The sequence below is a fragment of the Rhinoderma darwinii genome, chromosome 2, assembly GCF_050947455.1.
Source record: "Rhinoderma darwinii isolate aRhiDar2 chromosome 2, aRhiDar2.hap1, whole genome shotgun sequence".
NCBI lineage: Eukaryota > Metazoa > Chordata > Amphibia > Anura > Rhinodermatidae > Rhinoderma > Rhinoderma darwinii.
In genome coordinates this window covers 156,264,191-156,290,093 of record NC_134688.1, presented here as the reverse complement: position 1 = coordinate 156,290,093, position 25,903 = coordinate 156,264,191, and the positions used below count along the sequence as shown (strand labels likewise).

General features: G+C 39.8%; 1 protein-coding gene and 1 non-coding gene across 2 annotated transcripts; one reads left to right on the top strand and one right to left on the bottom strand.

Moving 5' to 3' along the window:
* Positions 1–10,280: 10,280 nt before the first annotated feature.
* Positions 10,281–11,588, bottom strand: LOC142741761 (uncharacterized protein F54H12.2-like). The gene has a single exon (XM_075851097.1). The coding sequence runs from the start codon at positions 11,586–11,588 to the stop codon at positions 10,281–10,283; it is 1,308 nt and encodes a 435-aa protein (XP_075707212.1).
* Positions 11,589–14,746: 3,158 nt separating this feature from the next.
* Positions 14,747–14,833, top strand: TRNAL-UAA (transfer RNA leucine (anticodon UAA)). Its single transcript has one exon. It is a non-coding gene; the product is annotated as a tRNA-Leu (tRNA).
* Positions 14,834–25,903: the final 11,070 nt, after the last annotated feature.

Sequence of the window (25,903 nt, the reverse complement as noted above, 5' to 3'; positions counted from 1 at the left end):
GGGGCGTGTATATGACGTGTTTGACGTTGACACGCCCCTTTAGGGGCGTTGACACACCCTTTCGGGGCGTGGCTAGGGTGTGACTGACAACGGCCCGCCCCTTTAGGGGCGTCGACACGCCCCTTTAGGGACACACCTAGGGCGTGGCTAACATTGACACGCCCTATAGGTCGGTGATTGGCCACGCCCTTCCGGTTCCGGTACACGCCCTTCCGGTTCCGGGGTGTCCCCATACCACGCCCTTCCGGTTTAGGGCCACGCCTCTTCCGGAACCGACGCTCCCCCAGACCACGCCCTTCCGGTTCAGTGACACGCTTCCGGTTCAGTGACACGCCTCTTCCGGAACCGGTGTACCACAGACCACACCCCTCCGGTTCCGGTGGGTGAACCCCGCCTCTTCCGGAACAGCATCATATGACGCGTACTTAGAAGGATTGTGATTGGTGCGCGCTGAAGCCATGCGGTGATTGGTGCATACGGAATTGTGGGCGTGTTCATTCCCATAGAATGAATGTGATTGGTGGGCACTGAAGCCGTGTTGTGATTGGTGCGTACCGAGTTGTGGGCGTGTTCATTGAACAGAAACATGCCCTGACATGCCTGGAAAGCGTCCGAACATGTTTTCTGCGGTTTTCTGAAACTATAAGTATAACTGTGCGCATGACCGGGTTACATTTTGAATAATGATTGTGATTGGTGCTCGCTGTAACCAAGGCATGACCAGGGTTATATCTGAATACGTTATTCACAAATTATTTGAATAAAAGCTCATTTTGTTCTTTTTGTATAAACACATAAAATTGCTGGGTAAATTTACTGTAAAAAAATAATAAAACAATGTTTAAAAGTTTACCCACGACGGCTTTTACGCCGATTGGATTTTTATGTCCAACGCCTTAGACCGCTCGGCCACCCTGGTATAGGATGGATAATGTGGCTATAGAATAATATGAAGACGTGTATTAAGGAGATGATTCAGATGGAATTTTAGTTCAGGCGTAGCTAACATTGCGAAGCCAATGTAGATCTGACGTAGTCAACCATGAAGGTAATGTCAAAACCAAATAAAAAGCAGACGTATATTTCAACATACATTAGTTTATTTTATAAAAACAAAGGCATACTACAGTTGAAAAGGTGGACATAATATATGTAAGGCAAATAATGTCATTTTTATAAAAAGACGCATTTACATAATATTTACAGAACAAATAAACGTACAGATCAAAATACACAGGAACAACAAATATTTGCAGCGAGACAATGACAGGAGCCGTCGAAAGCCACAACTATGCATTTATATGGTTAACCAATTTACAACAGGCAATAACCTATCAAAGCGTCTTCTTGACAGTGACCGACCTGGGAGTCCAGATAAACTTGGGGATCCTAAAGAAACATTGAGGGGTGTAGACTGTCTTTTCTGAAGTGTTAAGGTCTCAGTCACGGGCGAATTATCAGACATATTGTTAAGCATTTTTAAATGGTCCAGACGCTGTCTAGTAGAGGCATTAACAACAATTGTAGATGGCACATTTAACTCCGCCATGGAACCCAGAAAAGTGTTCCAACCGGCAGGTGCTTTGCTTGCGGTAATGTTACGGTTCTGTGTAACAGTGCGGATTAAGTCCAGTATATTAGAGCCTGGTATAACACTGCCTTTATAAACAAATTCACCTTTGTCATTCCAGGATGTAGTCTGCTTGGCTTGTGACATTTTACTGAGTAACAATGTAGTATTTTTCTTATAGCGGTCGTTTACAGAGCTAATAATCTCACTAATCACAGGATCGGCGATGTCCAAAGATTTCAACGGGGGAGATTGTAAAGGCGGTGGCATTGTTGGTTCAGATACTTCAGGAGGCATTAAAAGAGTTAAGCTCGTCTTTTCCTGCTTAAGTTGCTTAGCATGCAACAAGTATTTCTGGAGCACAGTTGAATACCGCTTGATCTTTTCATCTTCTGATAAATTGCTTTTTTGAAGTATCTCAGAAATTTCTGAATCGAGTCTTTGTGTAAACGAAATATGTTTGTCGTCGTTATTGAGACAATTTCTCTGTAAACGCTCCAAATCGTGTTTAGGAACCATGTACATTTTCTCTGCATATTCCATTATCGGTTAGTCAGAAGTCCAGTCAACAGAGGTATAGCAAAACCCAGCAGGGAGCCAATAAAACCGCCCGACTGCTTCACAAGGCGCTTACGCTTGGCAATTGAGCATTTCCTGTTGCTTAGGGTTTTTATAACATTACGCCACTTTTTGAGAATACCTACATGACGGGGTTTTAAGGGTATTTTGCCTTTTAGCACATTGAGAGCTATTTCGCATATAGCAGTTACCAAATCATTCGAAGCCCCGCACAAAATAGTCTTTCTTTGATGCGGCGCTGCGCTCATTAGAGCTTTTAAGTTCTGCCAATTGCGACGTATCCGCTCAGACATACCTACAGCCTTTAAAGGATCTTACACGAATGAATATATCCCAGAAAGTCAGCGCCTTTTAGATTTTCCTTTATAAACGTATAAAGAGGGCGTGTCAGGCGGGAAGAGACCTGTTCTTAAACGGTACTCATCAGGAGTTGCAGCCCTTAAATCCACCAGTAAATAACCGTAGGATTTATGGGTCGCGTCTTCAAAAGCCTCTAAAAAGAACTGTGACTTTCCAGGGTACATTTGGCGGGCTAAAGTTGTTATTTGTAGTTTGTCCCTGGGGTTTTTAAAAAGAACCATATACTTTGTGTTTAAATTAATTGTGCGACTGCTTTTACCTTGACAAAATATATTCTGTACTAGGTACATGATGCTGAGGTTTCTGTGGTGCACATACTTGGTGAATGCTTTTTCAAGCTCAGAGCTATCGCCGGCAACGTCCATCAGGTCATCAACAATTGTTAAATTAACTTTACTAGGCGGAAACAAATCATCATCGTTAAAAGATTGTGGCAGCCCCTCCCTAAAGTGAATATTGGGTATTGTACGTAATAAATTGTCATACAAAGGCTGCCAGCAAGAATAAAACCATACGATGTTATCAGGTCTATGCGACAATGCCGCTCTGTCGTTGTGTAAAAGTTGCATAACAAAATAGCTCTTACCTGAATTAGAGGGGCCAGACAGTATGCATGAAAATGGATGTTGTAGTCTTACATCCATTACAATAAAAACTCAATAACCAAAAGGTATAGTGGTAAAGTCGGATTTGAAAATACGTTTGGTGTATACAAATTTCTGTGTTTTCTGCAAAGGTCGTGTCTCTATCTGCCAATGCCGTTTATTTCTGACAATGCCGGTCTGACGAACCACAATTTTTTTTTGTTCCTCGGGGTCAGGGTGTAAAGGATAGTCCAACACTAGCTCTTTTAAGCTGTCAAAGTTAATGAGCTCCACATTGGCGGCGTTCAGGGTTATGCCTTTCACTTTTAGAGTCGTCTTACCAGTCGTTAATTTGTATCCGTAACTCTTGGGGCCTGCAGATACATATTCTGTAATGTAGGTGTTGTTAGGCAGTTCACTAGTCAGGTCACCTAGATAATCACCCAACGGTGGATTCCAGTCATCCTTTTTGCTGACAAAAATAACAGAGTCAGTATCATGGTAGAGACATCTCTCTTGCAGGGCGTCCAAAACATTGTACAACTCTAGGCGGGCATAAGCGGTCGTAAAGCAAGCAATGAAAACATTTGTATTACGCGCCAAGCTAGGACAAGCTTGTGCGTTCTTCCAACTGATCATTGCTGTCTCATCATCTAAAAAATCCAATGAAGACACCTCGTATTGTGGCAAAAATGTGTAGGCAAAAAGCACATCAGGGTTTGTCACAATACTTGTGTTTAGTAAATTAGAAACTTGACCAAATTTTCCCCACAAAGAGTTTAGAAACAGTTTTGCAATCTGTCTTTTGGCCGGATTAACCTCTATTTTTTCTTTACGCAGTCTAATGCCCTCCTTTACTTCAAATGCATTAATGTATTGGTCTTTTTTTACGTCATCTGTACACCATGAGGGAAAACCTGAAGCCTCCTGTTTATCCCTGAGATGTACTTTAATGTAAGATTCAAACAATTTAGTTGTCGATGCTTCAAAGTGCCAAATTTCAAAAATTTCACAAAGCGTGTAACCTTTCTTTAATGCCTTTTGAATTTCAATAGTGCACCAAGTACCGGTCAGTGACCGCTCATCATCCGTGTGTATGCAAGAAGTCGTCAGTTCATTAGTAGCACAAGTACGGCACAAGGGGAACAGGAGCTTGTTATTCATTTTAACAGGCAGGACCGGAAAATATAAACCACGCGGCGGACATACTTTTACTCTAGCAATGCCAAAGTACGTGTCAAAATGCTTAAAATTATCATAAATGATGACTGGATGGCCGACAGGATACTGCTTAGTTTTGTTGACATAGGGGTACAAACTGGTGAAATCGTAGTAGTGTATACGCTCACCAGGGGCAGTTTTGTGGTATAATTTAATAGCGTTGGTACGGCCACCATAAAGAGCATCACGGGGATTCATAGGCTGTGGGAAACTTTTTTCAAGAAGAAAAACTTGTAAGTCTTTGTCCGTCTCTAGCATACTAACCCAGTCATGTTCCCACATTTCACGCACCTCATAACCATTACATTTTAGAAAATGAGTTTTGACATTCGTTTTGTGATACAATTGACCGTAGGTTGTCTGTGTCACATTGTTAAAAGCTTTTTCATTGTAGCACACAGGACAGCCATGAAAAAAACATCCCTGGAATTCAAAGGCGATCTTACAGCCATTAATTAGCGCATAACCATCCAAAAAATATCTAGCGACGGAATGCTCACCACCCTTTAAAGCGTGTTGTATGTTAATGCCCTCTTTCTGTTCTACATAAAGTAGCCACTGTATGGATGCTGTTGAAAATCTTTTTTGCCCCTTGTGGTAATTGTCTGATGGTACAATGGCTATAGTGTCTCTAGGTAAAAATTTGAACCTGTACATAGCCATGCATACAGAAACCAGTGTAGTGAGTTGAAAAGGGTCAATCTCTTGTGTTTCTGTGTCAAGTTCACCAGCAGCGTTAAATTTAGTAGTCGTTTTTTTTGTCATGTCAATTATACTGTTTCTGTAACATAAGCATGCCTCTTTTAGAATTTTAACATCCTGAATACAGTATTCTTTAAGCTCAGTCTGAAAGTCGAATACGTAGTTTTGGTTATCAGCGTACCAAGCCATGAATTTCACTTTCTCATCAGGCATCATGGCTTCAAAACCATACTGGTCTACAGACGGCATAGTACCAATGTAATTTTGATTAGCCACCTGGTTAAAAAAGTGTGGGAAATAACCTTTGGAGCCTGTGAAACCCAACGCCTGTGGTAGCTTACTAAGACTCATGGGCAGGAAATTTAAAGAGTCGATAAACCTAATTCCTAAATCAGCCACTGTGACACAAAGTAATTTACCACCTCTGGCCAGTAAGTCAATTTTAATTTTTTCTTTGACGAGTTGTTTTACGACAAAGTAAACATCATACCGTCCGGCATTATGAGCTATAAATGTGTAGCCACGGAAAGCAGTGTCGATGAATTTTTTAACAAAATCCTCCAAACACGTTAAGCCCTGAAATTCCCAGGACTTCTCCCCAACTAACGGTAATGCGTATACGTAATTAGGTACATGTATACCTGTCTCCTGCATACACTCAAAGTCATAAAAAATGTATCTTTCCGTTGTTTCATCCGGCGTGATTTTTCTCAAATAACAAACGTGCCCTTCAAAAGTGTCAATCACGGCGTAGCAAATTTGACATTTTAAACCTACACACTCGTGTTCGTTTATCTTAGAAACGTATTTGCCGCACGAATCGCAGTATTCCTTAAGTTTACAATCTATTTTTTTCAGGCGGACAAGATTTGTATGGACCTTTAAACAGTCGTGTGAACGGCAAAATGTACGACAACTGGGGCACCTAGGAGACATACCCTTTTCCTCAACACATGTCTTTCTTTGACAAGCTTTACAAAAATAACGGCATGAATGGTCATTTTTGTGATGAAAAGGTGTGTGGCAATAGTCGCAAAAGTAGTTAAAGCCAAAGAACGCTTTTACGTTTTTGATGCCGTAGTAATGCTCTGCATCATGTAATAGAAACAGAACTTTGTCTTTGCAGTAAGTTTCGTTGTGGAAACACTGCCATTCACCCTGGTGATGATAATAGATCTTAATGGTCACATTCAAATGCTTCTCAAATGCAGGGATGTCGCTAAAACTGACTAACCTGTCATCGGGTATGCCCAAAGCCCTATGAATTTCGGAGGCCCTAGCCAACAATACAGAGTCCGCAACATTTTCGGTGTCTAAAAGGGCACAGAGACTGGCAGCCAGACATAAATTGTTATCTGCGTTGTAGAAAACATAGAGCCAACGTCTCTTTGTTTTAATAATTCGGCTGTAAGGGGTCGATCTGAGCCGTCGGCGTGTCATAACCCCGCCGACTCTGTTTCTAACAATTGTAACAACCAGTCTTAATGTCCCATTCCCAATAAGTTCAGCGTTACTCTGCAGTGTATTGACCACGGCGTTCAAAAATGACTCTGCATCAAAGGCTTCTATGTTTCTTTTGTTAGAATACAAAGGATTCCTGAGGCCGTCGCCTGCTAGTCTTAACTGAACAAAGTTGTTGTGTCCCACATCAGCCCTCAGTCGGTTTAAGAGTTCCTGAATAGCGTTACGCACACCCCGGAGGGCCAGAGCAAAGGACGGTAAACGGTCTATATTCGCAAATCTGAAGTGTTGATGATGCTCAACAGCACTAAAATTGCTAACAGCCCTACGGTACTGGTTGATGAGCTCCAAAAATACAGGCTCTTCTGCAGCACCGTTGGGGTTATTTAATTCATGTTGTACAGGTACTTCAACAACATGCTCTGGCTCAGGAGACTCTTGGCGTACGGGTGATGCAGCTGGCGTTGTTTCATTATGTGTAGGAGGTGTTAGAGAGCCTGCCTCTAAAGACAAAAAATTCTCAGGAGTATTTACCTCAGGGGTATTTACTCTGAAAGCCGACTCTTCGTCAATATTTTGTATACTGTATGCCCCTTTTCGACGTCTAAGACGATTAAGGGTATTTACCGCTTTCTTTACAGATTTACGATACAGGTGGTTCGTTGTTTTTACCACACCATACCGATAGGTCGTTGGTCGTATGCGTGTCGTAACCCGCTCTCTACGCCATTTAAGGCCTTTCCCAGACATATCTAGTCAGAATTATTTTAGTGCTTTTAAACCTTTGTTGCCATTGCATAAATTCATAGGGTACTGACTCCCGAGATATGTTTAGTTGTGTTGCATTTGTTTCACTTGTAGTCATTGATTTACCATATCGTGTCTGTACAGATTCACAATCATAGGTCTTTTTTGCGTAATTTCGGATCACCGATGGCCGCTCTAGAAGTTTCCCCCGTAGGCTTTGAGGCGTAGACTGCCTATGTTGATAGCTTTTCGTTATCACACTGTCGGTTGAAATCAGAATGTCTAGCGTTGGTTGCTAAAGGCCGCCTTGATTCTGTAGAGCCAATACATATAAAATTAGTTCATACTAGGAAAACGGAAAGCAGAGTGGTGTGTGCTAAAGCTTGCGATGCTCCTGTAGTGTGCATATACATTTAAACAAATAAAATGCGTTCATAGTAGGCAAAAAGTATATAAGAAATTACTTGGTTTATGCGTTGCGGCCCCCTCAGACTTTGCAGTAATCAAGCTGATGTTAAAGAAGGTCGCCGATCCTTTTTTCTCAGTGCCCACAATCCCTCTGAACGTCTAGCATTGTGTGCCAAAGACAGTCTTGAATCTGCAGATAGAATACACATAAAATTAGTAAATAATAGGCAAACGGTAAGTATAGTGCTGTGTGTTAAAGACAGACAAGCCCCTGTTGCTTGATTATACATTTAAACGTTTAAAATTAGTTAATAGCAGGGATAAAAAATAAAAAAAATAAAAAATAAAATAAATAAATAAAAAAAATAAAATAATTAATAAAAATAATTTTAATAAAAAATTAATTCATTAGAAATAAAAAATAAATAAATATATCAGAACTTACTTGGTTTATCAGTTACTGCACCATGTAATTTTACAGACTTTGCAGTAACCAAACTGGTATTAAAAAAATGTCGCACGGCTTATTTTTGTCCGTTCCCGCAAGCCCGTGACCTGCTTTAATAGTTCTCTCGCCGTTTTGAGCCTGAAACAGATAGCCTCGTTTATATATAATAACCCCAAAAGACGTTAGATTTTTTTAGTTTAGCCCTCTAGCGGCGGTTTAAAAAGACATTTAGATAATTAACAGTGACGGCTTATTATTATTCTATTATTAGCATTATATATATATATATATATATATACATAATAACATTTAACGGCTGTTAAAAATGACAGTTAGCGACTTTGCCATCATGATTTTTTTTGTTTTGTTTTTTTTTTTTTGTTTTTTTTTTAGCCTGTTATTACATGCTATTATCAGATAAATAATATATACAAGCGCCTCTACAAAATCCTAAATGACAAGTTCAAAATTTGTAGCATTTAAAACACACAGTTGGGTTTATACATTGAAAACTAACCCCCATCATCTATCTTGTGAGTCTAAGCCTATATACAACATGCATAATACAGCAATAACACATTTAAACCTTTTAAAACCTTTAAGCGAAAGTCACAAAATAGTCAATATTTGTAAAAGCAATAACTTTCAGCCACATAGTATAAAAATTATAGACCTGTAATCAAGAGCCCCTACAAAATTTGTCATTGAAAATAATAATGAGTATCAATGTTTGCTGTCAGCACCGGGAGTCCGTCAATATACATTACTAGGGCACTAGATAAATAGTTATCAACAAGGAAAAGGCCTACAATGACTGTGAAGTCCATACCCGCCAGTGGTCAGCGCACAAAATTCAGTAAATATCAATGCCATGTGTATGCTATGCAGACATAAAAAGTTTGTAACAGCTTATAAAAATAAAAAAAATATATACAATTAAATGTAATGAAAAAACTACACTTTAAAATCATTTACTATTAAAAATGCATTACTGCCCTTAAAAGCATTTGTAACAGCTAACAAAGGATGATAGAGGCATTAAAATAAGAACATGATACATAGCTTACCTGGGTCCATTGTGCTTTCTAGATGTCTGTGTAACAAATTCTAACACACCCAGTCTAACACCCTGTGGCTTTTATACAGTAGAAACAGAAGAAAAAAAAAAAAACAAATGGTTTTTGGCCATTAATCTTATGGCCTTTAAACTGTCCAGATAGGATGTCCCCATGCCCATTCTATGCCATAGAAAAAAAACACCAGTCTGGATTAATTATTAAATATAAAATGTTTATTACACATATTCAGTTTATAAGACATGGGTCATCATTTTATAACAACTGTCACATGTTTGCATTATCCTCCGTGATACAAGTCTATTAGTTATACGTCGCCGATAATTTAACACAAAACTTTCCACTAAATTGTCATTCCGTTTTAACGAATTGTTGAAATAATTTAATATATTTTTAAATGACAAACCTTTACACATTTGAATGACAAAAAATATGCAATTGGCCATTAATCTTATGGCCTTTAAACTGTCCAGATAGGATGTCCCCATGCCCATTCTATGCCATAGAAAAAAAACACCAGTCTGGATTAATTATTAAATATAAAATGTTTATTACACATATTCAGTTTATAAGACATGGGTCATCATTTTATAACAACTGTCACATGTTTGCATTATCCTCCGTGATACAAGTCTATTAGTTATACGTCGCCGATAATTTAACACAAAACTTTCCACTAAATTGTCATTCCGTTTTAACGAATTGTTGAAATAATTTAATATATTTTTAAATGACAAACCTTTACACATTTGAATGACAAAAAATATGCAATATTGGCCGCATACAGATGAAAGAGTGCTCTGAAATTGTGTGTTTTGAAACACAACCATGGTAGAATTTTTATGTAAAAATGTCAGTATTTTTTTAGGGTATATCAAACTTTCAGGGGAAAGTCCGTATGAGTCAAAAAAAATGCCCTGTTTTTCGGCTGTGATGTAAAGCGCCAGCCAGTGTTCGCCCGGTCTTCTAGAGTCGTGGGTATTTACAATAAAGGCGGCAGGCAACGAGTCCAGTTTACGGTCTGGTAGCAAGTCATAAGGTAGCACACTTCTAAATATTCCATGAGTGTGGTGGTTCTTGTTTAAAATATGCGTAATCTCCAGAGTGTTCATTCTTTTTGTATTTTAAAGAAAATCATAAACAACTTCACGTCTTTGAGTGATTTCTATGATGTTATCAAATATTCCATAGATTATCATATTAACGGTTCTTCCCAAAGCTCTTGAAAAGCGTATTTCTACTCTTAGATTTCCATTGCGTATGAGTGAAAAATGACTACCACCTTCCTGATCGGGTGACAAATCAAAAGCCAATAGTGTGTAGCCGTTCAAAAATTCTTCTCTGTCGATCAGTAGCCCGCTATCTGCATTTTGCTTCCTCGCTATATGCACCAGTGACATGTATTCTCTAACGGCGTTACCATTCTCAAAATCGGGCTGGAAGGGTTTTGTGGGTATTTGCTCACCATCCACATAGAGAGCCGCAAAGTTCATGTGATTATGTTTGAAACACAGAGGGTTTTGATCGTAGGCTCCGGAAAACGCGTCATTATCAACAAATCCAATAATAACCGTTCTCGGTAACTGGCCCAGAAATAGATTTTCCTGGCTGCATACACGACTGCCGACAGGGACGCTGAAGACCTTCATGCTTACACGGTCAATAGCGTACTTTGCATTACTGCTTAAAAGTCCTTGCGCGTGCCCTAGGCGCACTGCGTGAGATATCTGTACTCTTTTGACAAAGAGCGAGGCATTAAGAATCTGTATCTTGAAAGGTTCAGCTTCAGCCGACATTAGACAAAATTCATCCTTACACCGGGTAAATTTTATCTTCAGATCGACGCCATTTAAAATCAACTTTTCTTGGAAAAATAAATCGCTATGAAGATGACCCAGAACTTCAACAACTTTACTGCGATCGGTCATTAGCGCCCGCTTTGTGAACCCTGTGTTAGATCCACCAATAGCGCGTACCTGGTGCTGTCCCGCAGTGTCCTTGTAAAACAAACCGGTTGTGAACTGCGTGGATAAAGCGTCCGAGCTGTAGTTAAGGATTGTTTCTATATAGGCTCTGTACGGATACAGACTGTTAGATTGAGATATAAGTCTGTCGCCTAGTGAAACATCTAATTGGCTAAACAACGTGGCTATAGGATAATTGGTCAGGCTCACACGGGTTCCATCAGCGATCGGTGTATTGTCGTTTTTAACAATTCGGAGCGTTAAGTAGAGTAGCGTGTTATTTAGGTCTAAATAGTGTTCACCGCTGCCAGCTATGTAGAATTCGAGCGGTGCGGCTTCTGCTATGGCGGCTAGCGGTTGAACCTCGACGTACAGGCTTTTTTCAATGCTGGTCTGTGTAGGCTGTATTTCAAATAGGTCCAGTTCTGATTTGGCGCATTCAACGGACGCTGTATGAATGAAAGCCATGTCTGCTAGAGTTCTTGCCGTAACGTTCAAAATATGTTATGTGCTTCACGACGTGTGTTTTTTTTCTTTTTATTCCTTTTGGGACCTCCCCTGCTGCTGTGACGTTTGTTCACTCTCCGTTGACCCACCTCTTTGCATTTCCGTTTCCTTTTAGGTTTGTTCTTAGCGATGTAAACTAATCCCGAGCCTTCCTGTGGCTCTCCGGCTATTTTGTTCATCATAGCTGCTGAAACACGACCCACGACATCTTGAGCTATACCCCTCGCCGCAGTTTTCACGTGAGGTTTTACTAATTCTAAACCTCTTCTAAACAATGGCACAGCTTTCCTGAATAAACTTCGAAAGACGCCACCTAAACCGCGACCAGACATGTACGCGTTACCGTGAAATCCTGGTAAGCCATGCCCGGCCTGGGCCCTGTAGTAGCTGGCGTAAATATGTGGCTCCCCATAGTTTTTCATGATTACCATGTCGCCTTTCTAATTAGTACGGGCCTCTTAGCGGGCGAAAGTGTAGTTTAACGATCGACTTCCCGTACTTAAATGGCACATTTCTGTTTTGATCGCTCTTTATTTGAATAGTAATATGGTCAAAGTGGTTTTTACTGACGTTGACGTAATCAGGTTTGACGTAATGCTGCGTGATCATTTCATTGTTACTACCTGTAATTTCAACCGTTCGTAATAGGGGTACAAAACTATCCCCGACTCTTTGATGGTCGATTATATCTGTATAGACGTATAGCGTGTAAAATCCGCTTTTTATATCGGCACATTTTGTGCCATTGCCGGCTACATTGGTTTTATTAGAGTCTAAGCCCAATATGTTCGTCAGTCTATCGCTGAGTATGAAAGGATGCAGCCCTGTTACAGTCACTATTCTTTCGATGGCGTCATATGACAATTTTACATCAATAGGCGGATGCTTGTAATTCTCAATCCTCTCGTTGATGCTTTTTACCAGTTCTTTAACAGAATTGTAATATCCTGACTTCACGTTGACTTGTTTAAGTGCACCGCCCGGCAGACCTAAATATATGTAGCCTTCATCCGTTTCAAAAGTATTCCAAGTGTGTGGGTACTGTATCTCTGTAAGACCGACTTCCCAGGGGCCAATTAATGTGACCGGTTTAGAAAGTTTGATTGTGTAATTAGAGATCTCATTTTGTGGATATGTGCGGTATGATGCATTGCTTGGAAGCGTTATATAAAACGGTGCCGTCTCCATCTGTCTGCGTTTTTAAATACTTGTTAACTGCTGCTTTTCAATCCAACTATTGAATGATGTTGGGTACCCGCGCCACTTCACGTAATATAATGTTTCACCTCTGACACGCTTTTTTTTTAAAACTTTCTCAATTCTGTACACCCGATCGTTGTTTTCCGGTATTTTTTGTATTTCTTCGGCGTAGAAAGAGCCTTCGATCGGGTCCCCAGAGGCGTCCTTTAACTTATACAGAGGCTTCAAGCCTTTAGTGTTTACCGCCTGCACAGTAAATATTTCATCCGTGAACGTCTGCTCATAGCCCTTGCTGAAAAGATCCTTAAATTTAGAAATCCTGACCTGGTCGCCGTCTTTAAACAAGGGTTTACCTTTTTTAGCTTTGAAATATTTACCGTAAATATTCTTCCAAATATATAGCGAATTTGCGTTTGTGACGTCCACCGGTCGACAGCGTATTGTCCTGTGTCCTGTGTGGTTATAACTGAACATTAAATCCTGCAGAACATCTATATAACGGAAAGTGTTGTGCGCTGTAAAATAGCGCCACATTTTAGATTTTAATGTCCGGTTAAATCGCTCTACTACGGCGGCTTTAACGTCGTTGTTGGTTAGAAAATGGTGTATATTGTTAATCTGTAGTACTTTTTTTACATTTGTATTCAAAAACTCTTTGCCTCTATCGGTTTGCAATTTTTGGGGCACACGACCAGCGAGTAAAATGGTCTGAAAGGCCCCGGCGACACTGGCGCCTGTTTTCGCCTGTAAAACGGTCGCCCAGGCATATTTTGAAAATACATCGATAACAGTGAGAATATATTTTCCGCCTTCGTTGAAATTGGCAACATCAATCATGGACACGAGATCGGCCTGCCACTGGGCATCTACCCTCGATACACAAATCATATTTCTTTTAAAATGATGCCTTAATCCCTTATGAAGTGAATATGCATCTTGAGCCGATAACCAATTTCTTACATTTTTGATTGTTAAGCCTTGTTTTTTCGCCTCTTGGTATAAATTTTTAACCCCTCCAAAACCACCGACATGCTTAGCATCATAATATATTTTATGTAGTAAGTCCTCATGAGATGTATTGTCTACAGTTGCCATGCTAATTTTATCTTTAGCAGCTGTCATAGATTTGCTTGTTTGAAATCCTGGATGATGTCCTTTTAAGTATCACTAACCTGCCGTTCTGCGGTTATAATGCGTGTGAATGAAGCCATCTGTTATCTGCCCCCGATTTATGATGCCTGTAAAAGTTGGCCCCTGACCTTTGAGCATCAAAAGAAGCTTTGATAGGGTATTGCTAATGTATGTTGAAATCTACAGCTGCTTTATACATCTCTACTAGACAGCGTCTGGACCATTTAAAAATGCTTAACAATATGTCTGATAATTCGCCCGTGACTGAGACCTTAACACTTCAGAAAAGACAGTCTACACCCCTCAATGTTTCTTTAGGATCCCCAAGTTTATCTGGACTCCCAGGTCGGTCACTGTCAAGAAGACGCTTTGATAGGTTATTGCCTGTTGTAAATTGGTTAACCATATAAATGCATAGTTGTGGCTTTCGACGGCTCCTGTCATTGTCTCGCTGCAAATATTTGTTGTTCCTGTGTATTTTGATCTGTACGTTTATTTGTTCTGTAAATATTATGTAAATGCGTCTTTTTATAAAAATGACATTATTTGCCTTACATATATTATGTCCACCTTTTCAACTGTAGTATGCCTTTGTTTTTATAAAATAAACTAATGTATGTTGAAATATACGTCTGCTTTTTATTTGGTTTTGACATTACCTTCATGGTTGACTACGTCAGATCTACATTGGCTTCGCAATGTTAGCTACGCCTGAACTAAAATTCCATCTGAATCATCTCCTTAATACACGTCTTCATATTATTCTATAGCCACATTATCCATCCTATACCAGGGTGGCCGAGCGGTCTAAGGCGTTGGACATAAAAATCCAATTGGCGTAAAAGCCGTCGTGGGTTCGAATCCCACCCCAGGTAAACTTTCAAACATTGTTTTATTATTTTTTTACAGTAAATTTACCCAGCAATTTTATGTGTTTATACAAAAAGAACAAAATGAGCTTTTATTCAAATAATTTGTGAATAACGTATTCAGATATAACCCTGGTCATGCCTTGGTTACAGCGAGCACCAATCACAATCATTATTCAAAATGTAACCCGGTCATGCGCACAGTTATACTTATAGTTTCAGAAAACCGCAGAAAACATGTTCGGACGCTTTCCAGGCATGTCAGGGCATGTTTCTGTTCAATGAACACGCCCACAACTCGGTACGCACCAATCACAACACGGCTTCAGTGCCCACCAATCACATTCATTCTATGGGAATGAACACGCCCACAATTCCGTATGCACCAATCACCGCATGGCTTCAGCGCGCACCAATCACAATCCTTCTAAGTACGCGTCATATGATGCTGTTCCGGAAGAGGCGGGGTTCACCCACCGGAACCGGAGGGGTGTGGTCTGTGGTACACCGGTTCCGGAAGAGGCGTGTCACTGAACCGGAAGCGTGTCACTGAACCGGAAGGGCGTGGTCTGGGGGAGCGTCGGTTCCGGAAGAGGCGTGTCACTGAACCGGAAGCGTGTCACTGAACCGGAAGGGCGTGGTCTGGGGGAGCGTCGGTTCCGGAAGAGGCGTGGCCCTAAATCGGAAGGGCGTGGTATGGGGACACCCCGGAACCGGAAGGGCGTGTACCGGAACCGGAAGGGCGTGGCCAATCACCGGCCTATAGGGCGTGTCAATGTTAGTCACGCCCTAGGTGTGTCCCTAAAGGGGCGTGTTGACGCCCCTAAAGGGACGGGCCGTTGTCAGCCACACCCTAGCCACGCCCCGAAAGGGTGTGTCAACCCCCCTAAAGGGGCGTGTCAACGCCAAACACGTCATAAACACGCCCCTAAAGGGGCGTGACAACGTTAGCCACACCCCAACCACGCCCCTAAATGGGCGTACCAGCGTTAGCCACGCCCTAACCACGCCCCTAAAGGGGCGTGCCACCTGTCAAAACTAGTTTGACGACTTATGTAGCTCTATACTACTTAGATGTTATGCTTACTAGTCTATAGCCCTTTCTGACATGGAGTAAAATAATAAAATGATGTCTGGCTGCAGCCACCGTTAGGGGTATCATAGGAGCTTACTGCATGCCTTTTATAGATTGGGCTCAAAAGTAAAATAGTATAGAGTAATCTCCTGAGCTTCTTGTTAAACTGAAATTAATCATCACAAAATTCTTTATCTAAAAATGACATGGTGCTAAAAGATATACTTTCACTTTAAAGCTTACTCGTAGAAACATTTTATGTAGGTATTATGCACATAGCAGTTCCATAGTAAAGACTCATATTGCACTCTATGTGCTGCAGTCAGGCACGATATTCTCCCCTTGAAGCCTGCCAAGAGTGCTGGGTCACATGTAGTAAAAATATTAGTGTTTCATTAATTCAAATAAAACCCATAAGAAAATACCTTTTTGTGCTTCTATGTAAAATTGGGGACACACAAAGTTACAATATGGTCTCACAGTAGGTTGTAAATGCAGTATTTCAAATTAATTTGATACAGATCCCAAGTGTGGCTCATATTTATAAAGCAGGATATTTGCTTTATTTAGCATGATCCATATATCGGAGAATTGCTGATTAATAAATCCTTAATTAAGGCTTGGAGTTAGGGGGTATATTTGAACAATTCTTTTGGAAATATATAAACATGAAAAATACAACTCACAGTAACTGGTCATAAACTAAATCATAGCATACCTAATGCCAATATACCAACATAAAATTTTTTGGAATCTAATACGAACCTTTCAATATATACTAGTCCTTCTCAATGAATTAGAATATCATTAAAAAGTTAATTTATTTCAGTAATTCAATTCAAAAAGTGAAACTCATATATTATATAGATTCATTACACACGGAGTGATCTATTTCCAGCATTTTTGTCTTTATAATGTTGATGATTATGGCTAACAGTTAATGAAAACTCAAAACTTTGTGTCTCAGAAAATTAGAATATTATATAAGCCCAATTTCAAAAATTATTTTTAATACCAAAATGTTGGTAAAAGTAAAAGTATGTACAGTATATGCCCTCAATACTTGGTCAGGGCTCCTTTTGCATGAATTACTGCATCAATGTGGCGTGGCATGGAGGCGTTCAGCCTGTGGCACTGCTGAGGTGTTATCAATGCGGTGTGGCATGGAGGCGATCAGCCTGTGGCACTGCTGAGGTGTTATGGAAGCCCAGGTTGCTTTGATAGCGGCCTTCAGGTCATCTGCATTGTTAGGTCTGGTTTCTCCCATCTTCCTCTTGACAATACCCCATAGATTCTCTATGGGGTTTATGTCAGGCGAGTTGCTGGCCAATCAAGCACAGTGATACTGTGGTTATTAAACCAGGTATTGGTACTTTTGGCAAGGTGGGCAGGTGCCAAGTCCTGCTGGAAAATGAAATCAGCATCTCCATAAAGCTTGTCAGCAGAGGGAAGCATGAAGTGCTCGAAAATTTCCTGCTAGACGGCTGTGTTGACTCTGGACTTGATAGCACTTCCATAACACCTCAGCAGTGCCGCAGGCTGATCGCCTCCATGCCACACCGCATTGATGCAGTAATTTATGCAAAAGGAGCCCCGACCAAGTATTGAGTGCATATACTGTATATACTTTTCAGTAGGCCTACAATTCAGTATGAAAAATCATATTTGAAATTTTGTTTATATAATAATCTAATTTTCTGAGACACTAAATTTTGGGTTTTCATTAACTGTTAGCCATAATCTTCAACGTTAAAAGAAAAAATTCTGGAAAAAGATCACTCTGTGTGTAATGAATCTATATAATATATGAGTTTCACTTTTTTAATTGAATTACTGAAATAAATTAACTTTTTGCTGATATTCTAATTAATTGAGAAGGACTAGTACATATAAGTCTTCATTATTTTTTTTATATGTTGACATAAATAGCATTGTAACATTAAGATAGTATAAAGACTGAAAAAAGTTTACCCAGTTCAGCCTATTCCCCAGCAATGCGTATCCAAAGGTAGGCAAGAAAATCTTAGGGAAAAAATTCCTTCCCGACTCCAAATATGGCAATTAGAGTTAATCCCTAGATTAACAACCTATCTCAAATAATCTATTGTCCATAACTTGTAGTATTCAATTTCCTCTTGTAGAGAGTTCCATAGTCTCCCTGCCCGTGCAGTAAATAATTTCCTTCCATGTTCTGTAGAAACTTTTGATGTATTTATACATAGTTATTAGGTCACCCCTCTTCCGTCTTTTTCTTAACTAAATAACCCCAATTTTGAACATCTTTCTGGATACAGCTGTCCACTGATTTCATTTATTACTGATGTAGCCATCTTTAACTTGATTCTGATGACTTGCTGCAGCGTGATATCACACAACAAAAACCATTGAAAAGTTATTGAAAAAATTAAGATAAGAGATCTAGCCATTGTTTATTTAATGCGTTAAAAGTCAAGGTAAAGACGGCTACATCTGTACATTGGTTGCCTGCAGTTGAGCATCAGAACTGGATGGCCTGGTCTGATGAATCACATTTTTTCTTACTTTATGTAGCTGGTCAGGTGCATGAGCATCGCTTTCCTGGGGAAGAGATGGCACCAGAATGTATATAAAGTAGGCAAGTTGGAGTAGTCAATGTAATGCTCTTGTTAATGCTCTGCTGGAAAACTTTGGGTCTTAGCATTCATGTGAATGTTACTTTGACACATACCACCTACTGTACCTAAACATTTTTGCAGATCAAGTACTCCTCTTAATTGCAATGGTATTCCCAAAGGGCAGCAGTATAATTAGCAGTATAAAGTATCTGCAGTATAATTCTCCTTACCACACTGCAAGAGTTCAAGTTGTTGATCTGGCATTTAAACTCCATTGTTTTCAAACCTATAGAAGATCTGTGGGATGCAATGGAAAAATGGGTCCAAACCAATGGCGGATTATCATAGGGCGTTTTGGGTGGCCACCCGGGGCCCGAGTCTCTCTGGGGGCCCGACGCTCCCGGCGGGGCCCATGGCCGCCCAAAGTACAATGTCGTTTTGTCACGTTTTTGCCGCGATTTTGTCGTGAATCACGGCAAAAACTGTGATGAAACGGCATTGTATATGTCCTGCAAAAGGTCCACGAGCAGCAGCAAGACTCTACAGAGAAGACTGAGGTGAGTTGCTATGTAGGTATAAGGGGATGGATTTGTTTAAGGGGTCTGTATTTAGGGGGTCTGAGTAATGTATCAGTTTAAGAAGTTTAGGGTCTGTATATTTAGGGGTCTGTGTTAGTTTAAGGGGTCTGGGGTCTGTATTTAGGGGGTCTGTATTAGTTTGAGGTCTGGGGTCTGTATTTAGGGGGTCTCTATTTAGGGTTCTGGGGTCTGTATTCATTTATGGGGTCTGTATTTAGGGGGCCTGATCTAGGGTCTGTATTAGTTTAGGGGGTCTGTATTTAGGGGTCTGGTCTGGGGTCTGTATTAGATTGGGGGGTCAGGTCTGGGGTCTGTATTTTGTGGGTCTGTTTTTAGTGGACTGGGGGTCTGTATTTAGGGGGCCTGCTCTAGGGTCTGTATTAGTTTAGGAGTCTTTAGGGGGCTGTATTAGTTTAGGGGGTCTTGTCTGGGGTCTGTATTAAGGGAGTCAGGTTTGGGGTCATTATTAGTGTAGAGGGTCGGGTCTGGGGTCTGTATTTAGGGGTCCTGTCTGAGGTCTGTATTTGTTTAGGGTGCTTGTTCTGGGGTTTGAATTTGTTTAGGGGGTATGGTCTGGGGACTGCAAAAGTTTAGAAGGTCTGGGTCTGTATGTATTCTATGATCTAGTCTGGAGTCCAAATTTATTATTCTGAGTAAAAGGGGTTGTCCGGGCACATCGATAAGTTATCAGTATAAAAAATGGTCTTTGCCCGGACAACCCCTTTAATGTATGGTTCTGAGCCTTGGTGTCTAAATTTGTGTGTTTCTAAAGAGTCTGGAAATGGCTGCAGAATTGATGGGCAATGATCTCTCATCAGGAGAAGTTGCCAGAACGGTCTGCGTCAGATGGAGAAGAAAAGAAAATTACTCCCATCAGAGAAGACATCACCTGTGAGTCACTGGATCTATAGGGGATCTGTCCCCTCTCCTGACATGTCTGTTGTAGGAAATCCTTGAATTCTACATATCTTTGTGTACCCAGGACTAATAGACAAATGTGTGTTACCATTCCCATTGTCAAGAGGAAGTGTGATACTGTCAGCGATGGTTGAATAATGTCAGTATGTAGGGACACAGCCCTTTGACAAAGGGAATCGTAACACCCATTTGTCAATGCTCGCACAAAAAGGTGGTGTTCACTATAGACACGGCAGAGCGGTGGTGGGGAAGTTGGGCCCAAGTTTGGGGAACAGCCCAGGGCCTATGATTTACTTAATCTGCCCCTGGTCCAAACCATGGAGGTCCCACCTCGCAACTTACAGGAGCTAAAGGATCTGTTGCTGACATCTTGGTGCAAGTACCACAGGACACCTTTAGAGGTCTTGTGTAGTCCATGCCTCGACAGGTCAGAGCTGTTTTAGAAGAACGAGGGGGACCTATACAATATTTTAATATTATGGCTGAACTTTGTTTATATGCGTTCGATTGTGGTTCAGCTAAGCTGAACAGTTTCTAAATGATGCTGAATGGTGTTGAGATTAAAAAGTCATGCTGGTTCCATCAAAGCGTTCACCTTGTCCTACTGTTATTAGAGTATTTTTTCCCCATTGGTTTTCACTAGACCAATAGATGCAGCCGGAGTTCCATGTTCTGACTATTATCCATGTTATAACCTATTTGTTCTAAATTTGGAATTGTTGAAATAATATTTGACTAAACACTATTGTATTCAGAGGTTTTTTTCTAAATGTGACCCATATGCCTTCTATCTACAGCACTACCACCCAATTGATTTTTTTTATGTGCATGATATTTGATATAGAGTCCTAAAAACATACCAACAACCATGTGATACTGTATTCTAAGCCACTAATAATTTTTCCTAATCAAATAGATGCTAAAACTGTGTATACAATTATGACATTTGGTCATGCTAGTGTGACTGTAGCATTAAAGTTATATAAAACATGGAGACAGAGTAGAGTTTGGAGGAATTGTGTTTTATATTTATTCATATAGTAATTTAACTTTTTCACAATTAAAAGAAAATTAGTCTCCATTCACACCACAATTGTAGTGCACATATTATCTGGAAAAATATCCTGATGCATACATCAATCTGCCAATAGAGTTTAATGTTTGAATATACGCCAAAAGAGTATCATTTTGGCAGAAATTTGGCCAATTTATGTTGGGATCCCACAGCCCTGACTGTACTGAAAAGCAGAGTTGTATATGCTTTTCAATTCAAATGTTTTTCTTTATTAATGCCAGTCAATAACAGAAATATGCATCTGTATAGGAATACAGTGTCATACATGTGGGCATGCGGTCTATTTAAACAAACCCATCGAACGTGGGGTGCACTTAGTTATCTTAGTATTGCAACAGATAACATCCAGGCATTACGGCACATCATGTCAAAATACAAACATATTGGGGCACTATTTAAAAAGCATCAGAATTGTGGCTCAAATTTGGGCAGAAATCTGGCATAAATGCTGTGCACGACATTTATTAACTGTTTTAGAAACCTTTTGTAGTGTGTTCGACAAGGAGGTATGGCTTACAGGGAAAGGTGGTGTAGCTAAATATGTGCTGGCTTGCAACAAAATTGCTCCAAAATTTGGCCGCAAAAAACTGGCATAAACTAAGCTAACCAAGAGTTGATATAAGGAAAATAATAGGGTCTAACATATCTAGCTAGCTAAATTTATTACACAGCACACACCACTTTGATAAATTTGGTACATCTTCGGACTTTCTTGTATAAGGAAATCTTCCCCAGATTGTATATTTTAAAGTTTATGGTAATATGGTAATATGTAAATTGCCCTAACGTCATGCACAAAAATTGCTTTGTAAGAAAAAGTATAAGATTAAAACCGATTAAGCACCTGTCAAAAACATTTTCTTCTCTTCTCTTTTTCCTAGATGATAAGCCTGAACTTTCCTTTTTGAGCATATAGAGCATTTTGAAAATCTGATACAGTTATTACGGTCTTTGGCAGGGAGGCATATTTATTGTAGTTTGTACAGTTCTGTTCATATTCTTTATGATGCAGATAAATGAAATAGCTTGGCTTCGATATATTGTGAGCATGAATATTTCAATTTGAGAACACAAAATTTCAATCAGCTTTAAATGTTGTAGAATGGATTTAAGAAACAAAATAGGATGATGTTCTTTTGCATTTTATAGATTACCTCTTGAATATAATTTGTTCAAATTAGATTTTTCAATTGACCTCATTTAAAGAAGACAGCACACAGAAATTAAATCCAACCAGTTTCCAGAACAGTTTTATATGCATTTTCAAATAATTAATAATTTAATGTTTTTTTTTTGCAAAAGGTAATTATGTTTACATTTAATCGAATGTCAAAGATGTAGATATTTAAATCCTTACTAGATAATTTGAAATATTCCCAGAATGATAATGTATACTGCAAAATATATTTCACATATAAAGGTTTGGTTTCAGAACTTCCACACTAAAAGTAATGGTTCTCTGAGGTGGAGACCAAGCAAAAGGTAAGGGGACTTTAAAGCAATGCTCACTGGGTAAAGTGTAAAAAATAGCATTCTTTCAGAGGGAAGAAAAAAAGGTATTTCTGGTGCTATCTATAGGTCTGTTCCATAAGTTAATGACTTAGGCCCGATACACACGAACGTGCTTTTGCGGCCGCAATTCCCCCGAAAATCCACAGGAGAATTGCGACCCCATTTATTCCTATGGGCCCATGCACACGACCGTGGTTTCCACGGTCCTTGCATGGCCCAGGAGCCTGGACCGCAGAAAGAATGGACATATCTTATTACGGCCGTGTTCTGCGGTCCAAGCTCATAGAAAATAATGCACGTGTCCACGTGCACACCCCGCAATTTGCGGGCGGCTCGCTGGTGTCACTCACCTTCCGGCCAACCTGAAAATTACAGCCGTGCAGATGGCTACGGTCGTGTGCATGAGGCCTAACTCATTAAAGAGTCTTGAAACATGTCTCAGGATATCAGCTAAACCATTGACAACCCCTAAAAACAAAACTGTTTAGGAGTTGTGGATCCTTGTCAGTACACATTAGGACTCTGGGTGGCTGTTTGAGATACCATTTGAGTATTCTCACTTAAGGTATTGAGTTCCCTTTACCATTTAGGGCACATTCAGACGTGGCGGAATTGCTGTTGAATTCTGCTGCGGACAGTGCGCAGTGGAATTCTGCAGCAGCCGTTTTTTACATTTGTTTCTATACATTTTTAGGAAACTTAGTTCAGACGTTGCGGAAAATAACTGTGCAGAAATTAGACTGCAGTGCAGAATATTCCCTCCGCATCATGCTCATAACATTGCAGAGAAGAAGCGGAAATTCACTGCGGATTTCAGCCTTTGCAATGCAAAAACTGAAATCTGTGGCAAGCCCACTGTGATATCCGCAACGTCTGAATTACCTGTCAAATATGCAAATGTTGGTGCAGATTCGTTGCGTAATTGCCCCGAATCTGCACCAACATTTGCAGCGGAAAAATTCCACCACATCTGAGCATGGCCTTAGAATCATCACTTTTAGGGAAGATGTTCAAATGGCATCTATCACAGCCAATCAGAAATCAAGCACCATATTTGAACCTGACCATATTGTGTTTTGAAGAGTTGAGGATAATGCGTAAAAGAAGTTCCCACTAGACGTCGCTGATCCACCCAATCCTATAGGTTCCTTGTGATAAGAAGCTGCCAGTGAATGTTCCAAAAAGATCCTGAACTGGCAGGTGAGGGTCTTTAAATTATTTATTGCTTTTTTATAAAATACATACAGGAAGTGCTACGCATTTCGAGACCGAACCGGTCTCTTCATCAGGCTTGGAAAAAACACAATGACGATGTCTCGCCTTGGTTGAGAATATATAGCCTGTCAGGGATTCACAAGGAGTCTCTGGGTCAGAGTTCAAAGGTAAACCAAAGTAAAACATAAAATACAAAAAGATACATAGTTTAAAGATTCCGATTATTTTTAACAAGGTACATCTACGTGAAATTTGAACGAAATTGAATGAAATTGGAACTGACTAAAAAGCATGAGCGTTAGCGGGATAAAAAACGCTCAATGTAAACTATGACTGGTGTTTTTGTTAAAATCTAATAAAAACGGTGTTAAAATAAAATGAATACAAAGTATATGTGTCAGAGTTTTTTTTAACAAGATATTAATGTAGTAAACTCTACTATAAAATATAATAATGCATATGTATGTATTTTATAAAAATGCAATAAATAATTTAAAGACCCTCACCTGCCAGTTCAGGATATTTTTGGAAGATTCACGGGCAGCTTTTTATCACAAGGAACCTATAGGATTGGGTGGATCAGCGTCGTCTAGTGGGAACTTCTTTTACACATTATACTTAACTATTGACAACGGAACCCTACGGGTCACCGGACATACCCCAGGCTGCAGACCCCTTTTTGACTTCCACACTATCAAGGACGTTATGCTCCCAGCACAACGAGATCAGGTGAGCACCGTCCAATACTTATAATTTATTTGAATCCCCCTGGGATGATGCACCATGTGCGCCGTGTTTCTTTTTATCCCTTTTCCATAGTCCATATTGTGTTTTGAGGGCACTACAGGGGTGATGAATCATACTTAATTTGTCTAATTTCTTAGGGTATGTGCACACGTAGTGACCAAAAACGTCTGAAAATACAGAGCTGTTTTCAAGGGAAAACAGTCCCTGCTTTTCAGACGTTTTTTGAGCAACTCGCATTTTTCGCTGCATTTTTCGCTGCGTTTTTTACGTCCGTTTTTGGAGCTGTTTTCATTGGAGACTATGAGAAAACAGCTCCAAAAACGTCCAAAGAAGTGTCATGCACTTCTTTTGACGAGGCTGTATTTTTACGCGTCGTCGTTTGACAGCTGTCAAACGACGACACGTAAATGACCGGTCGTCTGCACAGTACGTCTGCAAACCCATCCAAATGAATGGGCAGATGTTTGCCGACGTATTGTAGCCTTATTTTCAGACGTAAAACGAGGCATAATACGCCTCGTTTACGTCTGAAAATAGGTCGTGTGAACCCAGCCTTAAGGTTGAGGCTACATGTTGTGTTTTTGTTACAGTACTTTGCACAATTTTTGAAAAATTTTGGCAAGACTATGATAGACTGTGTGTTAACTTTATTCTACATGTCTATACAATTGCGGCAATACCAAACTTATATGGTTTTTCTTATGTTCTACTACTTTTACAAGGAAGAAACTAATTGCAAAAATAAAATTTGTGTTTTGTTGCCACATTCTGAGAGCCATAAAGTTTTTATTTTTCCGTCGATTGAGCGGTACGAGGGCTTATTTTTGCGGTGCGTGCTATAGTTTTTACTGGTACTATTTTGGTATTAGTAATAGATCGAATATTTACTGATGCGGTGATACCAATTTTGTTAATTTTTTCATTTTTTACATTACTTTAGAGGAAAAAAGGAAAAGGTTTTTTTGGTGAAGTTTTAACATATATATATTTTTTACACTACTAAGTACTTTATTAACCCCTTCAGGACTTAGCCTGTTTTGGCCTTGAGGACGAAGACAATTTTTTCAAATCTGACATGTGTCAATTTATGTCGCAATAACTTTGGAATGCTTTTACCTATCCAAGCGATTCTGAGATAGTTTTCTCATGGCATATTGTACTATATCTTAGTGGAAAAAAATTGGTAGATGAATTCAATATTTATTTGTGAAAAACAACAAAATTTGATAGAATTTGCAAAAATTAGCATTTTTCTAAATGTAAATGTATCTGCTTGTACAACAGATAGAAATACCACACCAAATAGTTACTAGTTAACATTTCCCATATGTCTACTTTTTGTTTGAATAGTTTTTTGAACAT

Bases quoted from the DNA above. Each gene is read 5' to 3' on its own strand.
- LOC142741761 (XM_075851097.1), bottom strand. From the start codon at position 11,588: ATGGCTTTCATTCATACAGCGTCCGTTGAATGCGCCAAATCAGAACTG.